This window comes from Brachyhypopomus gauderio, chromosome 4, assembly GCF_052324685.1.
Source record: "Brachyhypopomus gauderio isolate BG-103 chromosome 4, BGAUD_0.2, whole genome shotgun sequence".
Taxonomy (NCBI): Eukaryota; Metazoa; Chordata; class Actinopteri; order Gymnotiformes; family Hypopomidae; genus Brachyhypopomus; species Brachyhypopomus gauderio.
In genome coordinates, this window is record NC_135214.1 from 32,533,796 (window position 1) to 32,558,534 (window position 24,739).

The 24,739-nt window shown below is 43.9% G+C and overlaps 1 protein-coding gene across 2 annotated transcripts; it reads left to right on the forward strand.

Moving 5' to 3' along the window:
• Positions 1 to 8,713: 8,713 nt before the first annotated feature.
• Positions 8,714 to 23,670, forward strand: LOC143513079 (leucine-rich repeat neuronal protein 1). 2 transcript variants are annotated; one of them, XM_077004059.1, is made up of 3 exons: positions 8,714 to 8,980; positions 10,620 to 10,727; positions 18,205 to 23,670. In XM_077004059.1, exon 3 carries the CDS (start codon positions 18,304 to 18,306, stop codon positions 20,539 to 20,541), a length of 2,238 nt encoding a protein of 745 aa, XP_076860174.1. In that variant the 5' UTR covers positions 8,714 to 8,980; positions 10,620 to 10,727; positions 18,205 to 18,303; the 3' UTR covers positions 20,542 to 23,670. The 2 variants fall into 2 exon arrangements, with proteins under 2 accessions (XP_076860174.1, XP_076860173.1); XM_077004058.1 differs by lacking the exon at positions 10,620 to 10,727.
• The last annotated feature ends 1,069 nt before the right edge of the window (positions 23,671 to 24,739 follow it).

The window sequence follows — 24,739 nt, forward strand, 5'->3', positions numbered from 1 at the left end:
AGCACCTGATGGGTGAAGTGAACAGTAGTGCCTGTGATGTTACAACAGCACACGTCAGCGCTGGGGATTCTCTGGACAGCACCTCCTTGGTGAAGCACGAGGGCACGAGGGAGGGGTTGTGATGACTGGATTATACCATCTCTCGTTATGGCATGCTGGCAGCGGTTAGTATCTAACCTGGAAAACCGGTGAACCAGTTACAGGGTCCTGGGTGTCCAAGGCTCACTGATCCGTATGGGGAGTGAGGGCTAGCCCATCTGCTCCGATCCCACCAAGAGCTACTGTAGCACAAGTGGCTGAAAATGTCACAGTGTCACAGTGGAGTGGAGGTTGCTGCGCACGGGAGTCCGTAGGTGTTCCCTCAACACCCATGCGGACCCCTGCAGAAGTGCTTACGATGAACGTGACAACATCAAAACTGGACTGTGGATCAATGGGAGAAAGTGGTGCTTACCTGGGGTAGAGGTGCAACAGGGTACACTGGGAAGAGGGCAAGCCAGTAGAGTCTGGGTGAAGGTCTGAGTAATGTTCTACTAACTATGGGTTATAGCGTTAGTGTAGATGTTACTATGATGCTTAGCACCAGCTATTAAGTAGCCTGCCATGGCAACGGTATTCCTTAATGGCCGTGGCCTCTTTCAGGAGGATGATTTCTGTGCCACGCTGCAAAGAAATTGCTCTAGAAGATCATGACCAGGTAAGATGTTCAAGATGGTGACCTCCAGAATCCCCCCCAGATCTCAGCTTGATCGAGCAGCAAGAGGTCCTGTCTCACAGCTCTCAGGTTCGACCAAAAGGTTCGACAGGTAACACATACCACAGGACACATTCAAAAGTCCACGAGAGTCCATGTCTCAAATCTGATGATTTGTGTATGTCTTGTAATGATGAGATGTAAAATAATGTTTTCATGCTAACTATGTTAGCTTTCATTTATAGTTATGAAGCTAAATGCTCTTTTTGTGTGAGTCATTCCTTTAAAGTCCCCTGTACTGTACAAACTGAAAACTGCAGAGTGCAGACAATCTCCCACCAGTGCCATGTCAGCTATGCATGTGTCATCACGCAGTCTTCTAATAAAGACGTAAAACATCTAAAATAACTTCAAAATGGCAGTGAGCATCCAGCTTCCCCAGTTCCCAGACACCTCCAGCCTCCGTGGCTGTCCTATAAATGGAATTAGATAAGATGCATGCATTCGGAAAAAGACTGAAGATTCACATTCCTAAAGGAGTTCCCATGTTTCGTTGTTCCTCTTGGGGGCCGGTGCTCTGCAGGGGGAGGATTAATTAAACCAGAAAGGGAGGCGCAGACACAAGAGATCCAGAATGCTCTGATTAACAAAACCCCAGAACATTTCAGCAAACTTTGATTTCACTTGTCTGGGAGCTGAACTGTGTGTGTGTGTGCGCGTGTGTGTGTGTGCGCGCGCGTGTGTGTGTGTGTGTGTGTGTGTGTGTGTGTGTGTGTGTGTGTGTGTGTGTGTGTGAGCACATGTGTATTTGAAGCAGAATGATGAGAGTGTCTGTCTTGTTTGCAGGGATTGTTGCAGTTGAGAGACGGAGAGAGAGAGTGAGAGATGTTTATGCAGTAAAAAGATGCAGAAGCCCAGCCCTCTCTTACATTAACATTAAGAACACAGTATACCATGTGAACATGGTGTGGGAGTGGTTGTCAGATGTGTAAGGTAGAAGTGCAGGTTTCACAGTAGGTGAAGCTTAAACATTTATGGAATATAACTATGGTTCAAAATTACTTTATTTAAAACTGCATTTAAAACTTAATAGTGAACCATGCCCTGTCTAGGATATTTTCATAGACAAATGTAGTGTCCAAATGTGTATGTCATGCATATGTATATATATCTAATAATAATAATTAGGCAGACTCCTATTCTTCTCTTGTTCTATCCACAAAATATACATACTGTAACTTTAAAAAGCATCGTGCCACACCCACTCCAACACAGGCTCCATATTTACTAAGAGAGAGCAAGATCTGCACTGGAGTTGTTCCTGTGATGCCAGTCCACAGTCTGGTACCACAGTCTGTAGCCTGAGTTATAGCCTGTGTTGTAGTCTGGGTTATAGCCTGTGTTGTAGTCTGGGTTATAGCCTGTGTTGTAGTCTGGGTTATAGCCTGTGTTGTAGCCTGAGTTATAGCCTGTGTTGTAGTCTGGGTTATAGCCTGTGTTGTAGCCTGGGTTATAGCCTGTGTTGTAGATAATGCAAGTGGTGCACTGGACATGTACGTGTCCAGCAGGTCACTGACCTGGAATGTGACTGAATGGATGGCGCTGACAGCACATGTCCAGGTGTAATGACCTTTAACCTGCTGGAGCTGATCCTACGTCTGGATCATTAGGTCTCCATTAGCCTGTGAGATTTACCTGTTTATTCTTCTATGTATGACAGTGGTGCATGTATCGCTTCCAGCAGGCCAGTTCTAGATTTTAACATGAAATGCGCTGAGCATGAGAGGGTCCATCAGCATTTTAACAAGTGCATCGCTGCTGAGGTGCTGCTGGTGAGTGCTGTGGTCAAGCCCATTGCACATGGACTCTGGGCTTCTGGGCTTCTGGGCAGATCATGGAAAGGTCTGCAAAGCAGTTAATTAACATCAGTCTCCTTTTCCTTCTGCGTCCAGAGCAGGTGAAGCGCTCGCAGCTCCGTGGAGACGGCGTCTTTGACCTTTCCCCAGATCAAAGGTGGAGGGAGGCGAGAAGACGAGCAGCGCCTGTTCTGTAGCATGTTGGATCTCGTGTTGAAATATTCATAATTGAACCTATTTCTTAAAATAGTGCACCACTTGCATGCGGCTCTGCATAAACCTTCAGTAGCCAACAGGAAGCTTCACCCTGCTGTAACCCCGCCCCCTTATCTTTTATTCTTTATTCATCTGTCTTTTATTCCTTCCTTTCTTCCTTCTGTTCCATTCCTTTTTCTTCCCTCCGTCCTTCCTGCTCTGTCTCTCTCTCTCCTCCTCCTCAGCCTGGTGCATACAGTGGAGTGTATTCATACCATGGTGTCGCTACCTCTCTTTGTCCTTTAGCGTACGCTGAATCCCAATGACCTATTTTATCAAAGTCATGCCCTAACGAGCCGGCGTGTGCACGCGGCCCCTGGCGCAGTGACAGTCATTAGGAGTTATGACTGTGATGCCGTCTCATAACCGGAGAGAGAGCCTGCTGCTGACTGCTCCCTCTGTCTCTCTCCTTCTCTCCCTCTCTCACTCTCCTCTTCCTCTCCCTCCCTCCCTCTCCTCTCCATCGCTCCTGTCTAACTACAGCAAGGGAGGGCATAAACCTTCACCAGCTGAACTCATTATCAGTAAAGATGTACCGATGGTATCACATACTCTACATTTTATTAGAAACACCTTCTTCTCTCTCCTATTGTATAGGTGCGCTTGAATACATGCGTAGTTGCAGACTACAGCACTTCTGTTGCCATCCACAGTTTGCCAGCCACTGTGTATATTCCTGGTTAGGTTTTGACCACAAGATCACAGCTGTTTGGACAGCGTTTGGGTGGCAGGTTTGTGTTGCGCTGCTATGAGTAGTGTATGATTAGAGTATGAGTAGAGTATGAGTCCTCAAAGTGCAAAATAAAAAAATTAAACAAGTAGTGTATGAATGCTGCAGACATAGTTAGGCACATATTCCCTTTTCCAGCTAAGATGTATAAATGGACCAACCTGGCCGAGTGACTGTGAGATTGTCGCTGAAGGATGAGGATGCCTGAAGTGTCTCACTGAGGCAGCGTGTACACACAGCCATGTTTTACTAATGATTCTGGAGCCCTTTCTTCAGCACACTGAGAAGAGTCAGGTTGCTGTAGTAGTCCCGCCCCACAGCGGAAATCATAAATTTCACTGGTCAGATTTGCTGTAGTCTTCTTTATAGACTTACATTACAGACCCCTCAAAATATCACTTGAAGGGACATGTAGGCACGTCCCTACAGCCATGCTAATGAGAAGCTTTGATTTGTACCACTCTCAAATATATCCTATGATAACCAAGAATATGTAAAGTAGCCTATATGAATACTTAATTTTTAAATGTTATTTATTCATGAAATATCTTTATACTGTTCTTTCAACCCCTTTTTGTTGCTCTTCTCTGGTTAGAAGGGCCCAACTATACACCACTGCCAGCAGCAACTGGAGTTTTTGTGTCGTCTGTACTGAACACATGATGAACGCAATAATCTATAGATGAACGCATCTATAGATTATTGTCTCTAAGAGGACGTCTTGCTTGCTAGTCTCTAAGTGTACGTCCTAATGTCATAATGAAGCTCCAGTGTTACAGAGATCGTTGTGGCCTTCAGGACTTCCTTTTGCACTGACTCTGCCTCCTGTAAACAGTCCTGTTTATTTAAACCTGCTGCATGACATCAGAGTGTATGATAACATCATTGCCCTGCACTTATCTATTGACTCAGGCTGATGTCATACGATTAGGCCCTATTGTCATGTAATGTTATACTGACCTGATCATGATATGCAATTTTTTTGTTGTTGTTGCTGCATTGAAAACCCAAATTAAACTGTGAGGTACTGGCATTGGTGAAGGGCCTGCACACCTCATCTTTTTGCGCAGACGTGTTGACTCAGCCCTTCTCTTGTAATGTGCAATCAATACATCTGATCCATTATATCGACATAATCGCCGCGACAACAGGACAACAGAGAGCCCAAAAATCACACCACGGTGGTGCGCCGAAAGGAGGAGTAAACTGATAACGCTAATGTTTGAGATTAGCGTTATCCTCTCACTAGGGAAGTGAAGCCGCAAAACACAGAAACACTGGATGGCGGTCGGGATACGACCTCGTCTCTGCCACTGCTGTTCTTCAGGAGGACCCTCTGCAGCTGAATCTGCTAGACTGGAATGTCCGGGTCAGCTCCTGTACGCGGCCCATGCAGGAATGATTAACCGTCTGCCTAATCTGACTGTAATCCCGGATTTGGAGGGATGTGATTGTTTATGATCGAGCAGCATGGGGGAGGAGGATAGTCACAGATCGCAGTAGGAAGGGGGGCACTGACAGCGTTTTGCGTGTTGCTGCTCCATATTCTGTGCCTAATTGAGTTTTACTGCCTTTGTGATGTAATAATGAGGCGTAATTACCACCGTCTCATAGGGCCGCTTTCCTGGACATAGAGCAAGAATTGTCTAACCTAACAGTAACATTGATTTTAAACTGTGTTTTGTATACTCTAACAGAAAGCCTAATGTGTGTTTGAGGGACCAGACTTAATATATATTTAAATGTTTTTTTATGGAATAGACATCTTCATCTGGTCAGTTGGAAAACTGAAGTATTTCTGTACTTCCTTATTCAATTAAAAAAGCTCAAGTGCCTGTAATTCCATAAAAGCAGATTATGGATTGACTGCAACATTTTATGGCAGATATTACCAGACAGGAAATGTGGTGTGTTGGACAAATTGGCCTTTCTAATTCTTTTTATTTTGAGAGATTATGTGTAATCTGTTTAGGTTGTTTTATACTTGGTTAATTGAGCCATTAATTTTACTTTATATTTTGTAAAATGTATAATAATAAATTATGGTAGATCTTTATTTTATTGCTGTCATACAAATGTAACGTTTAACCTTATGAATCTTACTCAAATATAAATACAAGATTATTTATTTTGTATATAACTGATTTATTGTACAGTATATTAGTTTCATGTTTTATTTAATTGTTAACCATGTAAAAAAGAGGTTGGTCCAAAAATGTGAGCTACAGCCGAACACTAATTAGACATTCAGAGTTTATTTTATGTTGTAACACATTGAAATAAAATGGCGGACCAACATACCTCATCCCTGCTTCGTGTTCTATGGGCAATGGTGTTGTTTTGATGCCAGTTGCTCTGGTCACATATGATATATATATATAATCCAGTCTATGCACACAAACAAATTTATGCCTTTACGTTTATTAATGAACAGTTTGTGGATATCATTTCAGACTCCCTACTCTGTAAACACAGCAAATCAAGCATTCAGTATTTCATAATTTTCAAAATTATTCTAATCCATCATTATTCCAGTCTTAATATATTACATATTCACCTTTAGTTCTGCCTCAGGGAATGTAGCCAGATAAATAGATAAAGAACTGGATGCATATACACACTGGTAGATACATGGATGTGCACTCTGCCTTTGTTTGTGTGACATTAAAGACATTCTGGTCGTGCCTCTACCACCCTGGCCTCCTGCACCCCCGTCCTCCTATTACAGATGTGGGCATATCTAATCTCCAGGAAGGCACATGGACAAAATGATGGGATCGCACTTGTAGTGGATCACACTTGTATTGGATCGCACAGGATCAACAGGGATCGCACTTGTAGTGAGCTCTCTTGCCAGGGTGCTTTATAAACATGCTTCCTGGGTCAGCGAAGGAAGAACAGACTTTTATTGTTATGCAAAAAAGCTTTGGGCTTCAGACATGTGGTGATTCACTCTGTGACAGCTTCATGTTTTTGTTCTCAATAGTGGTACAGGCAAACAACAGTGCACTGCCACAGTACAGCCCTCCAGGTAACTGCCACTGTAGAGACGCATGCCTGAGAAACAACAGAGAGAACCCTTTCACTGAGATCTTTGGAATGATTCCACCTGATGCTAAAAGTCACCAAATCAAAAACCAAAACTGAGACATAGCATTGCATCATTTCATTACCAGACAGGAAATGTGGTGTGTTGGACAAATTGGCCTTTCTAATCCTTTTTATTTTGAGAGATTATGTTTAATCTGTTTAGGTTGTTTTATACTTGGTTAATTGAGCCATTAATTTTACTTTATATTTTGTAAAATGTATAATAATAAATTATGGTAGATCTTTATTTTATTGCTGTCATACAAATGTAACGTTTAACCAGCACAAATCACCACAACATCCAGAATAATTTATTAATACAGGATGGTGTTAATTTCCTCATCTTAGGTAAGCGTACATGGCAATACACACAGTTTTTTTTTTCTTTGTGCCAAAATGGTTCAGGGGCATGGATGTGAATCTATAAAGAACAACAATAACAAAATGACAGTGATAGTGCCAGAATGACACTGACAATCTGACAGTGACAAAACAACAATGAGAATGTGACACTGACAATGTGACAGTGACAAAATAACAATGAGAATGTGACACTGAAAATGTGACAGTGACAAAACAACAATGAGAATGTGACAGTGACAATGTGACAGTGACAAAACAATAATGAGAATGTGACAGTGACAATGTGACAGTGAGCTAGACTTTTTTTCAAGGGGTGGCCAAGGGGTGACCAAAGCTTTATCCGAGGGGTCCACGGGGTTTGTCGACGGGGGGGGGGGGGGGGGGGGGGCGGTGGCGAGTGTAAGTTGTCAACGGGAGTGGCGAGTGTTAGTTGTCGAGTTAGTTGTCGAGTGGCAGGGGTGGCGAGTGTAAAATGGACACAAATTAAATATTATGTCGCGATCGACCGGTCGCCAATGGTTACAGTTACCATTTCCAGTGGGGTGGCACTAGGGGTGGCACAGGCTCTGTTGGTGACAGTGACAAAACAACAATGAGAATGTGACAGTGACAAAACAACAATGAGAATGTGACACTGACAATGTGACAGTGACAAAATAACTATGAGAATGTGACAGTGACAAAACAACAATGAGAATGTGACAGTGACAATGTGACAGTGACAAAACATCAATGAGAATGTGACAGTGACAAAAATAACTATGAGAATGTGACAGTGGCAGTGACAAAATAACAATGAGAATGTGACAGTGACAAAATAACAATGAGAATGTGACAGTGACAAAACAACAATGAGAATGTGACAGTGACAAAACATCAATGAGAATGTGACAGTGACAAAAATGACAGTTAACAAGATCAGGGTTGCAGATCCCTGGGTCACCTCTTCTGCCAGCCTTAAAATGACTCCGTTACCTCAGTAATCTAGATCTTAAAAGATCTTAAAAAGATCTTAAGCCAGTTATGTACCAACGTGTCCCAGTCTGTTTTCTGCTGAACAAACCAGAATCTAAAACCCTTTCTCAACTTTTATTCGGCCGTGTTGCCAAAATGCAACTGTTGAGCCTTTAGTGCAACTAGCAACTGTTGAGCCTTTAGTGAGAAGGGCTGAGACGGTCAGCCCACGCGGGCCTCTCGAAGCGAAGGCCGTTCCATTGATCTGTTGTAAGCAGGACGTCTGTCTGTAAGAAGTCGTGTCTGATCCCTAAACGCCAATTACATAAGCTAGCTAGAAACATGTACAATCGAAACATGCTTGTTGAAACATCAGTTCTTTCTCTTTTCTTCTAATGTGTTACCCTGGCGCATCAGACTATAGGCTACAGCATTTCATTTTAACGTAGGGTTTCCCATCAGCGGTTAGATCATAAGTTTTTCGGTAATCAAAAATGCCCCAACAAGGTCTCGGGTTTCTATTGATCCGTGCGTTCCTGCATAGTGCGTGACCCATCGGTGACGGAATCGTTTCTTGTCACTACTGCCGCAGGAATGGTGGACCCGAGGGCACGGCGAGAAAGTGGACCATTACATCATCGCCATGAGATAGAACGATGCCCCCTCCTTTATCTGATTGGAGGACACAAAGCAGCCCAACGCTCCCATTGGTTAATGACACCGCACCTAAAGGACGAGAGGGGCGTGGTCTTGGAGGCGCGCAGGGCTCTTTAAATACGGTGGGACCGAGATCCAGGGTAGCGGGTTGAGACGCCGTGAAGAGGGCGAGTCTGTCGCAGCTGGTCGGAACCAGGTCCGGAACGTTTGAGCGCTGATACAATGACTCTGGCGTTTCGTGTTTGGATCGCGCACAATTCGGGCAGTTGTTGAGAAGTAGGCGCGAACATTTCTGGGGTCGTTTTCCAGCGGACTGTAGAATCGGTGGTGGATGCGGTAGGAAACGTCCTTTGGATCGGACCCATCCGGTGTTCGCTTGAGGTAAGGGCGTCACTTTCAGCAGCTCCAGTGATGTGTGCGTGCAACCAGATATTCTTAAAGTTACACAGCATCGGTATTTATTGGATTATAATCTTATTTTAACTAAATAAAGAGGCGACAGCCTGTCGTGTGCAGCGGGAGTTAATACAGGGGGTTATTCTTAAGTTAAAAGTAAACTGGATCGCGTCTGCCGTTTTGTGACTTCCCAGTTTTCTGTGATCGTATATTGATAAGCGAGATCTCACGCACCCTGATCTACTCTGCCCACGTGAGCCTGAAGCGCTGCGCGTCTGATAACGGGGCGACGGCGCCGCGCCTCGCGCTAAAAACGTGAGCCGTCCGCATCTATTTATCCGGCCCGCTAGTTTACAATTGAGCCGTTATCGTCGGTTCTAACGGGGCTCGAAGTCCCATACGACGAGCCGTGCATAGGCGCACACGGCGAAAACAATGACACAGCTGTAGGTTATGTAGCCTGTTATCTGTCTCTCTTCACCGAAATAGGCCGTTCGGAGCTATGGGCCTATTAATTATTTCAAACTGATGTGATTCAAAGTGACGTTTTTTTTATAACTGGTAGATTTGAGGCAGACTTTCAGCCTTTACACAATGCTGGCGTGTAGCAGAACTGAATGCATTTACAGTATTTTATAATATGCGAAATTATTTTCTATATCTATATCAATATCTAGAAAATTGGCTTTTGCATATAACTCGTATTCTGTCTACATACGACAGAAATGACGTTTGTTAAAAGATAAATGTTCCATTTGCACAATTTATCATTAAAGAGTTTTAGATTTTGACTTTAAAAATGCTTTAAAATGTCATTTAAAAAAAGTGCAGAGCCAGAGAGGATTGGAGATCAGGCCGTAACTGTGAGCCTGTGGTTGAATACATAGAAATGAAAAATAAAGTGATCACTTGTGTGACTGTAGGTGTGTGGAGCATTACCCACTTCTAGGTATCTGCAGTGCCATGGCTCCTACCGTCATGTCACGGTAATGACGGAAAGCTTGTTTCTGGTGTTCTTGCACCTGTGATTCGGGTTGCTAACAACAAAGCCATCCCCTCCACACACACACACACACACACACACACACACACACACACACACACACACACACACCTCTCACTCCCATGCAATGATGAAGAGAGGCTCAATTATTGGCACACTTTATTGAGTTGGAACTTTAGTGAGCATGAAACTGTAACCAGCCTGTGCAGTAGGAACTATATGCACCCCCCCCCCCCCCCCCCCCACACACACACACACACACACACACACAGATTAGTGGTGGTGGTGGTGGTGGTGCACTTGCGTCCTGTCAGAGGTGCCGGCACGTGAGACTTTGCCTCCTTATCATTTTGAGTTAAAGAGGGAAATTCCAGTTCTGTTTTTTTCAAGCAGGCATCCAGGAGTAGGCCTCTTTCCTAGCTGAAGGGTCCTTAACAGCACTGGCAGCACCACGCAGTGGTGGAGGCAGCTCACAAAATCCATTCCCAAAGTGCATTAATCCTCAGGAGGGGTGCTGGACAGGGACACGGGATGCTGTTGAATCTCTAATGCTGTTCTGCTGCGGAGAGAGAGCCTTGTGTAACATCGTGATTCAGCGTGAAATGACTTTCCTCTTGACAGCTCCGCGGACGTTTGGACGCTTCGCTGCCTGTTCGAGTGGCGCGGAGGTTGTTGATGGTACTCTGGCTCGGACTTTGAAGAGGTTACAGACTGGTTCGCTTTGGATAGGTAGGGCTAAAAGAACTTCACACGGTCCCGCGTTCAAACAGATCTCTGCTGTGGGTGCAAAGGGAGGGAGGGAGAGTGAGAGAGGGAGCGAGGGAGCAGGAGAGGGATGGAAGGAGAGAGAGAGTGGGTGAGAGTGATGAGTGAGAGACAGACAGACAGAGCATCAGGGCTTTTATATTCCATAGAAGATGAACATGAAAGAGCCCCAATGTCCTGTCCCATGTCCTTGAGCAGATGCCCACTCCCCTGAGTCATGCTTCTCTGTTCTATCTACAGTATCTCTCCTCTGCCTTCTCTCTCACAGTCTCCCTCTCTCCATCTCTCTCTCTGGTAGTTTTCAGTTTGGTCATCTGCCTCTTTGCCCCGCCCCCTTTGTTAGCTTGATTGGAAACAATTTTCTGCTTCATCGGGCACTAAATCTACTGCGGCCTTAAATAATGAGAGTGAAAGAGTGAGACTTTAAAAGTGAGAAAGGTGGAGAATAAGGAGTGAAAGAGAGAGCCAGAAAAGGAAAGAGAGAAAGAGACGGGGACAGCAGGAGCCAGGAGAATAAAGAAAATGCTTCCTTCCTTCATGGCATTTTATCAGCACTGACTATTGTGCACCAGTGCGCTTGTGAACTACCGTTACGATCTCGGTCCTTGTGAACTACCGTTACGATCTCTGAATCTCTTTTCAGTCGCCTCAGCACACAGAACTAACTAGAGATACTCTAGTTTCTAGTGTTGTGAAACTAAGCAGGTGTCTTAGGGTATGAAAAAGTTACTCAAATCGAATACTGAATTTGAAGCGATTCATTCAGTCATTTTAAAGCGTGGGCATAGATTTCTTCCCCTGACTCCTGAGCACCGTCATCTGCTCGTTTATGACAGCAGATGTAGCTGAAATTGCCTTTTATCCATTTAAAGGCCACAGCAGAAGAGTCTAAAGCCCTTGAATTGTAAATGTTTAATTGATGTTTTTGTTTGGTTTTGATTGTGCAACCCTCACTGTCACACTCTTTGGAACCGAATAGATCAGAATCGAATTGGTTTCATGCAGCTCAAATGAGTGAAAACGATTAGACGCTGAGGTCTTAAGCCAGTGTCCATCACTTTTCTGAACACCTTCTGCACTGCTGTATGATTTGTTGGAGCTGTTGCCAAGGCCAGGCTGTGAAAGGTTAATGGCGGTTTAATAGGGTGTACACTTTATCAGTTTATCCATTAGTCCACAGCCCATCTGTCACCATGAACAGGTTGTTTTTGCCGTCCTCTAAACCTGTGCCTCAGCCAACTGTTCCATGCAAATCTTTGTGTGGGTTGGTGACTTTCAACCCTGCAGTGACATTGACACATACGAAAATCCTGGCAACGCTGCTGAGACTGATTTGAGTCATACAAGTTTAACACACAAAATATGCCATCATGCTTAACCGACGTGGTACAGATTGGCAAGTTAGACATGCAAACACTAGCTCAACGGTGTGTACGTGTACTCTTCTGAAATGTGCCTATAAGGGTCTAATGAAGTGAATTTGGTACAAGGAAGGAGACAAAAGTGAACACCTGTCAGGAATACAGGTAGCATGGGGATTTGGGGTGTGTGTGTGTGTGTGTGTGTGTGTGTGTGTGTGTGTGTGTGTGTGTGTGTGTGTGTGTGTGTGTGTGTGTGTGTGTGTGTGTGTGTGTGTGTGTGTGTGTGTGTGAGAGAGGTGTTGGCAAAGCGTGACGCTACAGATATAGCTCTCCACACCAATTAACAGCTGCTTCTGCGCCCCCCCCCCCCCAAACCCCCTATTTGCTATCAAAAAAGAGAAAAAAAACACATGAAAATTAAAGACCTGTCTGCAGCACCCTCCATTATTAATAAGGCATCCATGAATTTTTCATCATCTCCAATACGTTTGCAAATGTGAGAGGCCGTGTCAAAACGTGGTGGATGAGAAGGATTGTGTGTGTTCTGGCAGAGATCGGTCCCCCTGTGTTGATCACTACACACACGCCCTACCATGATAGTCGGCCATGACTCCATAATGCCCCAGGAGCTACCCAGGGCTGCGCGAAGAGAACTGCATTCTTTTATTCATGATTGTTGCATTTTGTTTTGCAATACTGTGAATATGCACTTTCCCATTATTATGATTCAATAATTTACAGCATAATTTAGTTTTTCTGGGTGCTTCAGGGCAAGATTGGGGGGGTCATTAGTGTAGGCACAGAAGAAGTTGTTTAGGATGTTTATTTTGTGAGGAACAAAACGACCTACACCCATTCAAAGGTGGTGACCTATTTAGTTTTAACTTTGCGTAGGTGTCCCAAACATCTGGCTGGATAATCTCTCTGTAACGGACATTTGACGGAGGTGGAGCACTGTGGAGGGGAGGTGAGGGAGGTTTGAGGGAGGTGGAGCACTGTGGAGGGGAGGTGAGGGAGGTTTGAGGGAGGTGGAGCACTGTGGAGGGGAGGTGAGGGAGGTTTGAGGGAGGTGGAGCACTGTGGAGGGGAGGTGAAGGAGGTTTGAGGGAGGTGGAGCACTGTGGAGGGGAGGTGAAGGAGGTTTGAGGGAGGTGGAGCACTGTGGAGGGGAGGTGAAGGAGGTTTGAGGGAGGTGGAGCACTGTGGAGGGGGGGTGAGGGAGGTTTGAGGGAGGTGGAGCACTGGCTGGCCTCTGAGGTGAGTGGTGCATCTTTTTTATGTAGGGATTTTTTAAAGTCTCATATGATCCATGTGTTTTCTAGAAAAGGGCTCACAATATACAATAAAAACTGGAAAAATGCTCTCAAAAAATTGTGTATTTAATTTTTGCCGATTCATTGCACCTGTGAAGTATACCTCATATATTTCTGTGTTTTGTTTTCGATAAACTATCACGGAGTTCACATTCATTGCCTATGTTCAAGTGCCCAATATGAATGTGTTTCAGCTGTTGGCAGAGCTGAATCAAATCAAATCAGGATCAAATAGCACTGCGAGAACGATCCTTGACTACTGACAGCTGAAACTTCACAGGGCAAAGGCTTGAAGGGGGCGTGCAAGCTCCTCCATGGGGCTGCCAGCGCACCGTGTGCAGCTCTAGTTAGTGCAAACCTGGGCCACGGGGATTAGGAGAAGTCTGTCATACAGTGTAATGCTAGCATGCAACTGAATTCGAGGGCGACTTTATAAAGTTTGGATTCAGCAGCATTAACTTGCTGTAGGAGGACTTCGTGATTTTGGCCTGACAGTGTTTTTCCTGAAAGTGCCTTTTCAGTGGAATCGCTGATTTCATTGGTGTCGGTTATGCAGTTGTTTGTGGTTTACAGGAAGGTAACGATCCCTTACATGTCAGTACACTTCCCTCTCTGGATCAAGATTTTCATTGTTTCTTGAAATTCTTTTTTTGTAACCTTATTATATTTATGGAATTGTTCATACCTCACATCTGGGTGTTCTGCAACCTCACCACACTCAGCAGCTAGAGAAAATACCTATATTGAGTTGAAAAACCAGGAGGAACCCCCAAAATGTTCAGAGCAGGACTAGGACCTAGAAATATTGTTGTGTCTGCATTCCTTTCGTTTCTGATTGAATTATTTTTGTTTACGTTACGTTTTTGGCCTAAATCCCTTTCTGCTGCTGTTACACTAGCATTCCAGGCGGTTTGACTCGATGTTCCAGATGCAGTCTACTGTTTCTCCCTCCTTCCCTCTCTGCTTCCTCCCACTCTTTCTTTCTCTCACTATCTTGTTCACCCCCCCCCCCCCCCCCATCACCAAAAGCAGCCCTAAGGGTTGGTCCCTATTGCGACTTCCTGTCGGGTTGCCATGGCATCAGGCGAGGTGGCCCCATTTCCTGCTGCTCGGTGGGGCCGAGAGGGGGACGTCCTGGACTAGCACGTCGTTCGCTAATGCGATCAGACAGGCATGCCGAAGACCGCCACACGTCCAAGGAAGGCTTGTCTGTGGAAGATCCTCTGACAAACACAGCTTAGAGCACTCGGAGTACGGCTGTGAGCCAACATGAACTCCAGTACTCTGTCTCCCACATAGCTGAGCAGCAGGGACTTGTGGGCACAGAGCCAAAATGGCTGCCAAAGTATGTCCTTGTCTAGGTTCACCCAGGTAAAGACATATGTCAAAGATTATGTCTTGGACACGGACACAAACTGACTCTCCATGAGGGGGAAAAGGATGGCCAAGCATGTTGGTCCTGACACTAGACTTAGTGTGGCCACTGAAATCTTTCAGTTAAGGTCTGTACAGGTAGCTTATGTCTTTGAACAGACATTAAGGACCAAGTGGCATTCTAGTTTTTGTCCATCTCTAAAATATATTCTTTGCTTTGTCATTCATCACGTTTGCAGGGGACTTGAATTGTTTGATTCTTCTGTGTTCTTACTGTTGTCCAGGTACGTTTCAGTTAACCAGCTTTAGTCCACAGGACAAAGCCACAGTTTTGTTAAGATAAATGTTGTGCCGTGCAATGCACCAGCTTCACAGACTGAGGCTGCTCGCAAGCATCCATGGACCACCGAGCCAAAACACAGAAGCCCCAGGGGCAGCAGGCAAGATCAAAGCAGAGAGAAACGCAGCACGCCGATACGGTGTGGAAATGCTGGACCTGCAGCGTCTTTGAAAAAGTCTTACTTCAGACATTTCTGGGTCACTTATGTCTGGCTCGTGGCATCAGATGGGAATAAGAGGGTACCTCCTTATTGGCTCACCTTCACCCGTTCCTTTGAGCCCCGCCCAGCTGGCTGGCCCCGCCCCTTCTCCGCGAGCCATTCTGATGCTGCTCCTGACGCGGCTCTCCTGGGAGCCAATTTGTGTGCGGTGCTGGAAAGGGGTTTGTAGTGGGTGAGGCTGAGGCAGGAGAGGGTAACGTGGGTGTGGAGGATCTGAAACGATTTTCCGTCCTGTTTTTATTTGCGCTGCCTTGGCTGCGTGTCCATGTGTCCACGTTTCTTTGGCAGAGAGGTTTCCATACAGTGGGCACATTAAAGCTGCCACAGACCAATGAGAATCGGCAGCGCTGTCCTACATGCCTGTGTGGAATGTGCCATGGTTGGCCCATCAGATACTGCCTTGGCCTGTGATTGGCTAAACCGGAGACAGACACAGTGTGGCTTCTCACAGCTGCAGGGTGGCTCTGAATACTGGGAGTTCTGAGGGTATCCTCCACCGGGAGGTATGATTGATTGCATGGAGGCTGTTGTCAGCCTTCTGTCACTGACATTTTTAATAAATTGCTACAGTATCTCACTAGGAAGGTTATGGAGACATATACCTCACATTATGACATATAGTCATGGTAAAGGAACAAAAAAAGCCTCATGAATTCATTTAGACCAGCAGTAAAGGTTTAGACAACAGAAGCGATGTAGGACTGTTGCTGTATATTATAAGTTGTTTCTAGGAAACTGTTGGAGACATGATCACCTGTGATAATTAGTGGGCTTAGTAAGCCTATAATTCAATAAACAAAATTAAAATAATTCAAATACCAACAAGTGGTATTGATCAAAACGTCATGCTTGATGTTTAAATGGCTGGTTTGTAAACACTGGTAGGTCAACATTAAATGGGGGGGAGGCGACATTTGACAATCATCTAAAGAAGCTGTTACTGTCATGAATATGTGGGTTGCCATTTATGCTGTGAACTTGACGTAAATGAAACAAATTCCCTAATGCACAGTTTTGGCTTTAACTGCGGCTGAATGTTCTTGGATTCTGGCGTGCTGTTTCTGTTCAACTAAAGGGTCCTGGGCTGTGTGTTGTAGTACCGAACAGGCAATTGCTTCCGCTTGCATCACTGAAGCTTCACTCATAAGTATCTTTAAGCTCAGGGCGGATTTAGGGTCTCTGAGAGGCACCTTGCCACAACAGAAGGCTTCTGTACATTCATGCCTCTGGAAAGCAATCACAACCACCGTAAAAGCACATATGATGCGATCATATCTGTCAGTAGTGTACTGTGGCCTTCTAGAGTTTAACTTATTAAAATGGCTTTACATACTTTAAATATCAAAAAGCAAGGACATTGTCTCACTCACATTACCCCAATGGACAAATAAAGAAAAACAAACCAAACAACAAACAAACACACCAAGCCAAGATTTGTGATCAGCACTTAGGATTTTGCTTTTGATTTTTTGAGCCCGAATTAAAAATATGTAAAAGTTAAGGCTTCCTTTTTTATCACGTAGTGTGTTTGTCGATTCCCAAAATGGAGAGTCTAAGGCGAGCCTTGAATGCTGTAGTTATAATTTAGATAAGAGCTCTTTCGTCTTGTTCCTGAAGGACTACGGTAATGGAAGCTGAGCATCTAACCTCGTCATCACACCTGCTTCTACTCATGGGCTAATTATCCACCCTATGTGTATTAAATCTGGCATTTTGGAATAGGGAAAACACTGAACCAGCATGGTGGTCCTCCAGGAGCTGTGAACGACAACTAGTTCAATTTTCTGATGACTTCTACCTCCAACTCCACAACTGTAAGAATCATTTTAGTTTATTAGCAGACACTAGCTTTTGCTAATTTGTGTAGGGCCACAAGGTTGTGCATGGTCGATCTCACAAGGTTGACACAAAGGTCTCATTGTCATTCAAGATCAAACAACAGTCCATCTTCAAAGGTGAATGTTTGCCTTTGTCAAAAACACAAGCTCCCTTGCTGAAAAGTGGAGAAATGCCGTGGTATGTGGTTAACAAACACATTTGCTTTACTAGTTAAAAGTCGTATGGGCCGAAGTGATGCTTTGAGGATGTTTAACACTCATCAATAATCAGACTTGCCAGAGTATCATTGATCAGCTTTTCAATTTAATACATGTGTTCGTACTCACACTCTAAAATTATCTGAAACATGTACGCAAAGTTCGCAAAAGTGCTTCTGACTTAAACATACTTTTGACTATATTGATGTCACGGCTCTGAGGTTATTGTGCGCAGATTTAGAGTGAGATAAAGAACTTTGAATCATTTCAACCGCATCAGTGCTCAAATCACTCCTGACACCTCATAGCTATTAGTCCTGAGAGAGCCGTTAGACTCGGCAGTTCTGAGATCACCCGGTTCTTGCAGACTTGCATATGTTTGACGGGAGCGTTGAGATGGACGACGGCGCGGGTTCGGCCTTTGATGCGTTCCTCCTTTCATGTGCTTCCTTCAGTGAGCCTCGGTAGGTGTGTCTTTGCATTCAGGCGCACACAATGAGGTGTGCTCACAAACGACTGCTTACGCTGTGACCAGACTGAAAGATGACTGAATATTTATCAGGCTTGTACTCTGAGAGATGTTTCCACACTATGAAAGGTGAATAGGAAATGGTGTAAAGCTGGATATGTCGGTTTCAGGGTACCACAAACAAATTTAATACATATTCACTCTAGAGTATAATATGTATACATATACAAAGATCTACAATTAACGAATAATACAAAACAATTTGTAGTATTGATTTGTTCCTTAGAGAATAATGCTTCCTCTTTCCTCTTTCATTTCTGTTTTGCAGGTCTGAATGAGGCAGCATCATCCCTCCATTTTGTAGAAGACCTAAAGCGTGAAGCAGTTAGTGAAACCAGTACCTGAGATCTCCCCACAGACTCCCAACATGGAAAGAACTGCCATTTCCGCCTCACTGCTCTACGTCTGCCTCGTTTTGGCTGCGTGTCTCTGTTCCCTGGCGGGTTCCTTCTGCCCAGCGCAGTGTGTGTGTGAAACCCGCCCGTGGTACACTCCTCAGTCTGTCTACCATCAGGCCAAGACGGTGGACTGCAATGAGCTTCACTTGAGCACCATTCCACGGAATGTCTCTGCAGACACTCAGGTGCTTCTGCTGCAGAGCAACAACATCTCCGTGGTGAGCTTGGAACTCAGGAGCCTCGTCAACCTCACAGAGCTGGACCTTTCTCAGAATCACTTTACGCGAATCCAAGATGTCGGATTGGGAAACTTAACCCAGCTCGTCACCCTTTACCTAGAGGAGAATCAGATCAAAGAATTACCTGATTTCTGCCTAAAGGATTTGGTCAGCTTAGAGGAACTTTATATAAACCATAACCAGATCTCTTTGATTGGCCCAAACGCCTTCTCTGGTTTAGGGAATCTACTTCGGCTTCATTTAAACTCCAACAAACTGGTTGCTATTGACAGTCAGTGGTTTGAGTCTCTTCCAAACCTGGAGATCCTCATGATAGGTGAGAACCCCATAGTTGGCCTGCAGGATATGAACTTCCACCCTCTTTCTAAACTGCACAGTCTGGTGCTAGCTGGCATGGGCCTTAGAGAAATACCCACTGGGGCTTTTCAAGGACTGGAATACCTTGAGAGTCTCTCATTTTTTGACAATAAACTGACGGTGGTGCCCAGAGACGCCCTACGCTCTCTACCAAATCTGAAGTTCCTTGACCTTAACAAGAATCCTATTGTACATGTCCAGGAAGGTGATTTTCAGAACTTCCCCCACTTGGAGGAGCTCAGCATGAACAATATGGAAGACCTTGTAGCCATAGAGAGAGGTGCATTTTCCAATCTCCCACAAATGGCTAAGTTGGAAGTCTACAACAACCCTCGTCTGTCTTATATTGACCGCAGTGCTTTCCAAGGAATGGCTGGCTTGCGTACTTTGCTTGTCCACAATAACGACCTCGCCCTGCTTCCTCAGGAGGTTTTATCTTCTTTCCCCAACCTGGATGAGGTCAGCCTCCACAGCAATCCGATCAGGTGTGACTGCCTCTCAAACTGGGTGCCGATCTTTGGCAATCAATCGAGTCTCAAACTTCTGGAATACCAGATCACCCTGTGCGCCTCGCCCCCGCACCTGATTGGCCACTCACTTCAGGAAGTGGTGACGAGTAGCTGGAACATGGCCAGTAACAGCTGTCTGCCACTTATCTCCCTGCACACCTTCCCTCCGCAGCTCAATGTCACGGCCGGACAGCCGCTGACCCTCGACTGCCGCGCTGTGGCGGATCCAGTCCCTCAGTTTTACTGGGTCACACCCACAGGTGACAAGGTTACCTCTGAAGTGATGTCCCCAGCCGTGAGTGAGGGAGGTAGGGGTATGAAAAAGCACAGGATGCAGGACCAAGGTGCACTGGAGATTCTCCACATCGAACCAGAGGATGCCGGTCTCTACACATGTGTGGCGTGGAATGCAGAAGGTGCAGACACTCGGAGCGTCTCGGTTTATGTGGACAAGACTAACTGGCATGGTACCCAGCAGAAAGCAGGTCAGCAAGGGGGGGCAAACGGCACCGGATCCCTGGTGGTCCTGGCAAAAATAATTCACGCACATTCCGTGGTACTGGAATGGAAAGTCTACCCATCTGTCCCTGCCTCGGGCCATGAGATGCCACAACCCAAGTGGCTCAGTGCCACTATGAAAATCGACAACCCTCAGATCAGCTACATGGCGAATGTCCCCGTGGACGTTCAAGAGTACAACCTCACCCATCTGCTGCCCTCCACGGAGTACCACGTCTGCCTGACCATGGCGTCCACAGAGCAGCAAACCCAACATTCCTGCATCAACGTCACCACCAAAGAAGCCAGTTTTGCCGTGGAGATGGTCGCCCAGCCAAGCAACGTGGCCTTGGCGGCAGTGATGGGCTCCATGTTTGCCATCTTCATCATGGCCCTTCTGGTGTTTTACATGGGTCGGCGTATAAAGCAGAAGTCTTGTCACCACTCGCTGAAGAAATACATGCAGCATGCCACCTCCATTCCTCTTAACGAACTCTACCCTCCTCTCATCAACCTTTGGGAGAACGAAACAGAGAAGGAAAAAGACGCGTCGGTCGACCCCCATAACTCTCAGATAGACACCTCAAAGACGTACATGTGGTAGTTTGACAGCGGGTGAACGAGAAAGGGCAAAAGACACTTCCAACAGAGTATGTATGGTGCTGTACATAGATGATAAGTATGTAATTACTTATTAAGATGTCATTGTGAAATATGTATTTTTAGATTGTATAGCCTTCCCTAGCCATAAAACACATTACTTGGATGCAGTTGTGAAATGGTCATGTACACAGTAGATGAGTTTTAAGAGTGCCCAACCAAACACACTCCTGCAATAACCTTGTATTAAGTTTATCATTACGCATGCAAATATCTTTGTTATTTGTATAATTTATTCATTATATGCGCATTGATCTCCATCACAAGCCTGAACACATTTGGATTTCTTGCATGGAATTCTTGCATGCTGTTTCAGTGCTCAGAGTAATTCATACCATCATTTTTTCCTCATATCTAAAAATAAACATTATGTGAGAAGGTGGCAAACACACACATGGATGTTGTGCACTCATACACACACACACACACACACATTTTCCATCTGTATCCTAACATCATTGCATTTATTATCACCTGCTTTGTAATAACAATAAATCTGATCTGCCAGCTGTTGCGAAAATCGCTGTTACCTGGAACTAATTAGCTGTCAAGCATAATTAATATTTTCTCCAGTAGCCCCACAGCTGTGTCTGCTTGGCCTTTCCCTATAGTTGGAAACCTCTGAATGACGGCATTTCTGGCAAACGTGGATTGATCACACATTTTCTCACTTGGTACAAACTGAATCAGACATTATATAGAGGTCTAAACAACTGAAGCAGGTTTCATTAAATGACCTGTGTCTGCTGTATTACTAGTGCACATCAACAGTTTGTTTGTGATCCTTAGGTAACTGGACCTTGACACAGTTGTTACTGTTGTGTTTTGTTTTGTTTTTTGGCTCAGCACATTTTGAATTTCTTAATGAGATCCGTAATGTACAAAACATATGGGAATGATCCTTAATATCACCTCAACCCACACACACATATACATATATACATTCCATGGGACCATAAGTAAGTGTGCTAAGTGTCATAATAAATAGTCATAATTTTTGCTGCTTTTACGTTTGTCTCCAGTAAATTAAATGGATGCTGGTTGAGCTTTCAGTCATGTGACTTACTTGACCAATCAAAAGTATCACACTTTTAGCCCCAAAATCCTGTAGAATATTTTCGGGTCACTGCCCTTCTGTAAAGTGTTGCCATCCGCAGGGTTTTTGAGGCATTTGGTTTGATCTGAGCTTCTGTAGCCGGCATGCCTAAATTAATCCTACTACTGCTGTCTGTAAGACTTTCTCCCAGAACTCTCTAGGCATATTTAGATGTGTAGGCTGCAGGCTGGCTTTTTCTCTTCTCGAGGTTTTACCAGTGTTTTGCATCATGTGGTAAACCCTCTGAGCACGTGCCAGGGTGTTCTCGTCTTCTCTGAAGCCTCGGCCACATCTACGCCTGTAATCTTAACAGTGATCTTATTCTGTTCAGCACTTTGTTTTCCCCTCATGGCCTAAGGACAGCCTGGCCCTGAGGCCCTGGCCAGGTTGGTTTCCACTGATGAGCTCACCAGGGCGGTATTGCTTCAAACACCCTATTGTTCTGCCTAACCATACGGCTCTGATTGAATGAACTCAAGATTTTCAGCACCATGGTGGCCTGCTGTACTGACGCTGATGCTCACTTGGTCTCCAAGAGCCAACGGCAGCAGATTGCAAAAGATGCAAAAAAACAAAACAAAACACATGGACGATTGACTCCAGATTGTTAGCCAGGTCCCTTTTGTGTGAAGTAATGATACAGTAACACAGCTGGCCATATATATAAAAATATAACGCTTGTCCATTTATTTCTCATTCCCACATTTGGAAAGACTTTATGAAAATGACTGTTATTCTAAGCATGTCTGATATAAACAAACTCTCATTACAGCCACATTGTTGCCATGTCATTTCAAACCGTACAGGGGTACAGAGCCAAAACAAACAAACTGTGTCATTGTTCTAGTAATTGCACACACATTATAGACTACTGTGCCACAGTATGTCTGACACCTTATTATGTTGTTGCCATTTTTAATACTGAGAAACTGTTTATGTTCTCTGCCGATTATATTGCTGTATTTGATACCCAATCTTCTTAAACAGCTTGGTAAGTTTGATAGCTTACATAAGAGGATTTTGATGAGATGTGAAGAATGAAATCAGTAATTATTTTTACATTATACAACAAGATTTGATTAGCCATTCTGTAAACAATAAATGTTTGGCAACATGTCCTAGAGATGCAAGCTGCAATATTTTAAATCATATGGGTAAATCGTATGTTTCATTCACTCTTATTGTAGTCATCCTCCAGGATGTTTTATAAAATATAAAGTTTGTTCTACAGTAAAAGAAAAAATACAAAAAAAAACCAAATACATACAACATATTAATTTAAAGGTGTTTTAAAAGAAGACTAATTTTCAAGAAAATTAAGATAAAAAATAAATAAATAAGGTCCAATCTGCAGGGATGCATTCTCTCTGTTATGTCCTTTGAATTTGTCATTTATTATTTGAACCAAAAGACAACTGAAATTCGTGTCATTGTCAGATACATCTAAATGGCATCATTTTTTATTCTGGATTTATTACTCTAAAATTTTATTTATTATTCTAAATATTGTTTATTAATTGCATACGTTGTGTTTTTCCATTGTTTATTTCTTTATTTTAGAAACTAATTTATTCTGTAGTCTGTACTAATATAAAATCACGTATTTGAAGAACTGTTATGGCAACATTTGTGTTCACATAAATGTTGTATCCACTCTGTGAGAGAAAATAAGTAAGAATGCAATATCTGTTCATCAGCCGTGTGTCACCTATTGGATCCTGATTACTAAATTTGTCCTTGGGTTCTATGCTTAACAATGCCTAGAGTTTGTAGCGACACTTGTGCCCTCTGGTGGTCGCACAGTTTGATGACATACTAGAACATTTGCTTTAAATCAGTAAATAGCAGGGTATTTTGTACTAGCAGGAGAAAACTGTTATATTTCGAATTAGATCCGAAAGTACTTTTACACTGTTAGGGCGTGTTGGTCTGTGCTCGTTAGAAAAGAATATAGGCAAAACATTACAAATAAACAATAAAAACAATTCACAAAAGGGTGTTTTTTTTATTGTTTGTAACGCATACTGTCCGACACACACATGAAAAACAAGTAGGTCACCCTGGATGTGGAATTTAACTGTACTCAAAGTATTTGTTCATTTTGTGAGATTTTATTGTGAGCAAAATAATGTAATATTTCCTTGATATATATATTTTTCTGTTGCTGTATTTTAGATAGTTTACCTGTGCATGGCCATGTAGGATGTGCTAGTTATAATGGTGTAGCTATATCACTCTCAAACCTAACGGGTGGCTTGCAACTGGAATAGATAGTTACACTAGTTTTTTACAGTTTTTGTGGTATTGTAATTGCTACTTATTGTGGCCCAGTGTTCTGCTTACCAGAGGAGGTTGGAGCGTTTCCACTTAAACACACAAAACCTTTTAACCGTTGTGTTCTAATGGCTGTATCACTGATATTAATGGACCTCCACTCTACTGTAATCAATGCTCATGCTGCATTAGTAACTCCCCGAACAACTGAACCATTATTTAACCCTCCTGAAAGAGAAACTTAAAATACTCAATAACAAATGAACCAGGTTGACCTGGTTGTTGGCCTGGTTGTTGATCAGGTTGTTGGCCTGGTTGTTGGCCTGGTTGCTGACCTGGTTGTTGACCTGGTTGTTCAGCTGATGTGTCCACTACCACCTTATGCACGTCAGACTGGCTAAGTCTTACCTATTCTGCAGCATGCACTCATGTAATTGAAAAATAACATCTCCAAAATTCACAAAATACACAAAAGCATAATTAAAATATAAGCAGAAACAACAAGAAACTAAACTTTGATACTGTAATAGCATGAAAACTATGAGTGTGTGAGATTATTATGAAATCGAAGACAAAAACGAGGTCAATGTGATGAAAAATAAGGGATGAAAAGGAATGTATATACGAGTGGTAGAGTAATTTATATCACTCCTCGAATCAGGGACAGCCCGTTGCATGGTTTCAGCTTGAATTTTGACAAAATTGGAGCAGTTAAAAAAATTGCCCCATGTAAGTCTATGAAAAAAAGGCCAGATGAAGGGGATAAGAGAGA

Excerpts from the sequence above, each read along its gene's own strand:
- LOC143513079 (XM_077004059.1), top strand. The coding sequence starts at position 18,304 with ATGGAAAGAACTGCCATTTCCGCCTCACTGCTCTACGTCTGCCTCGTT.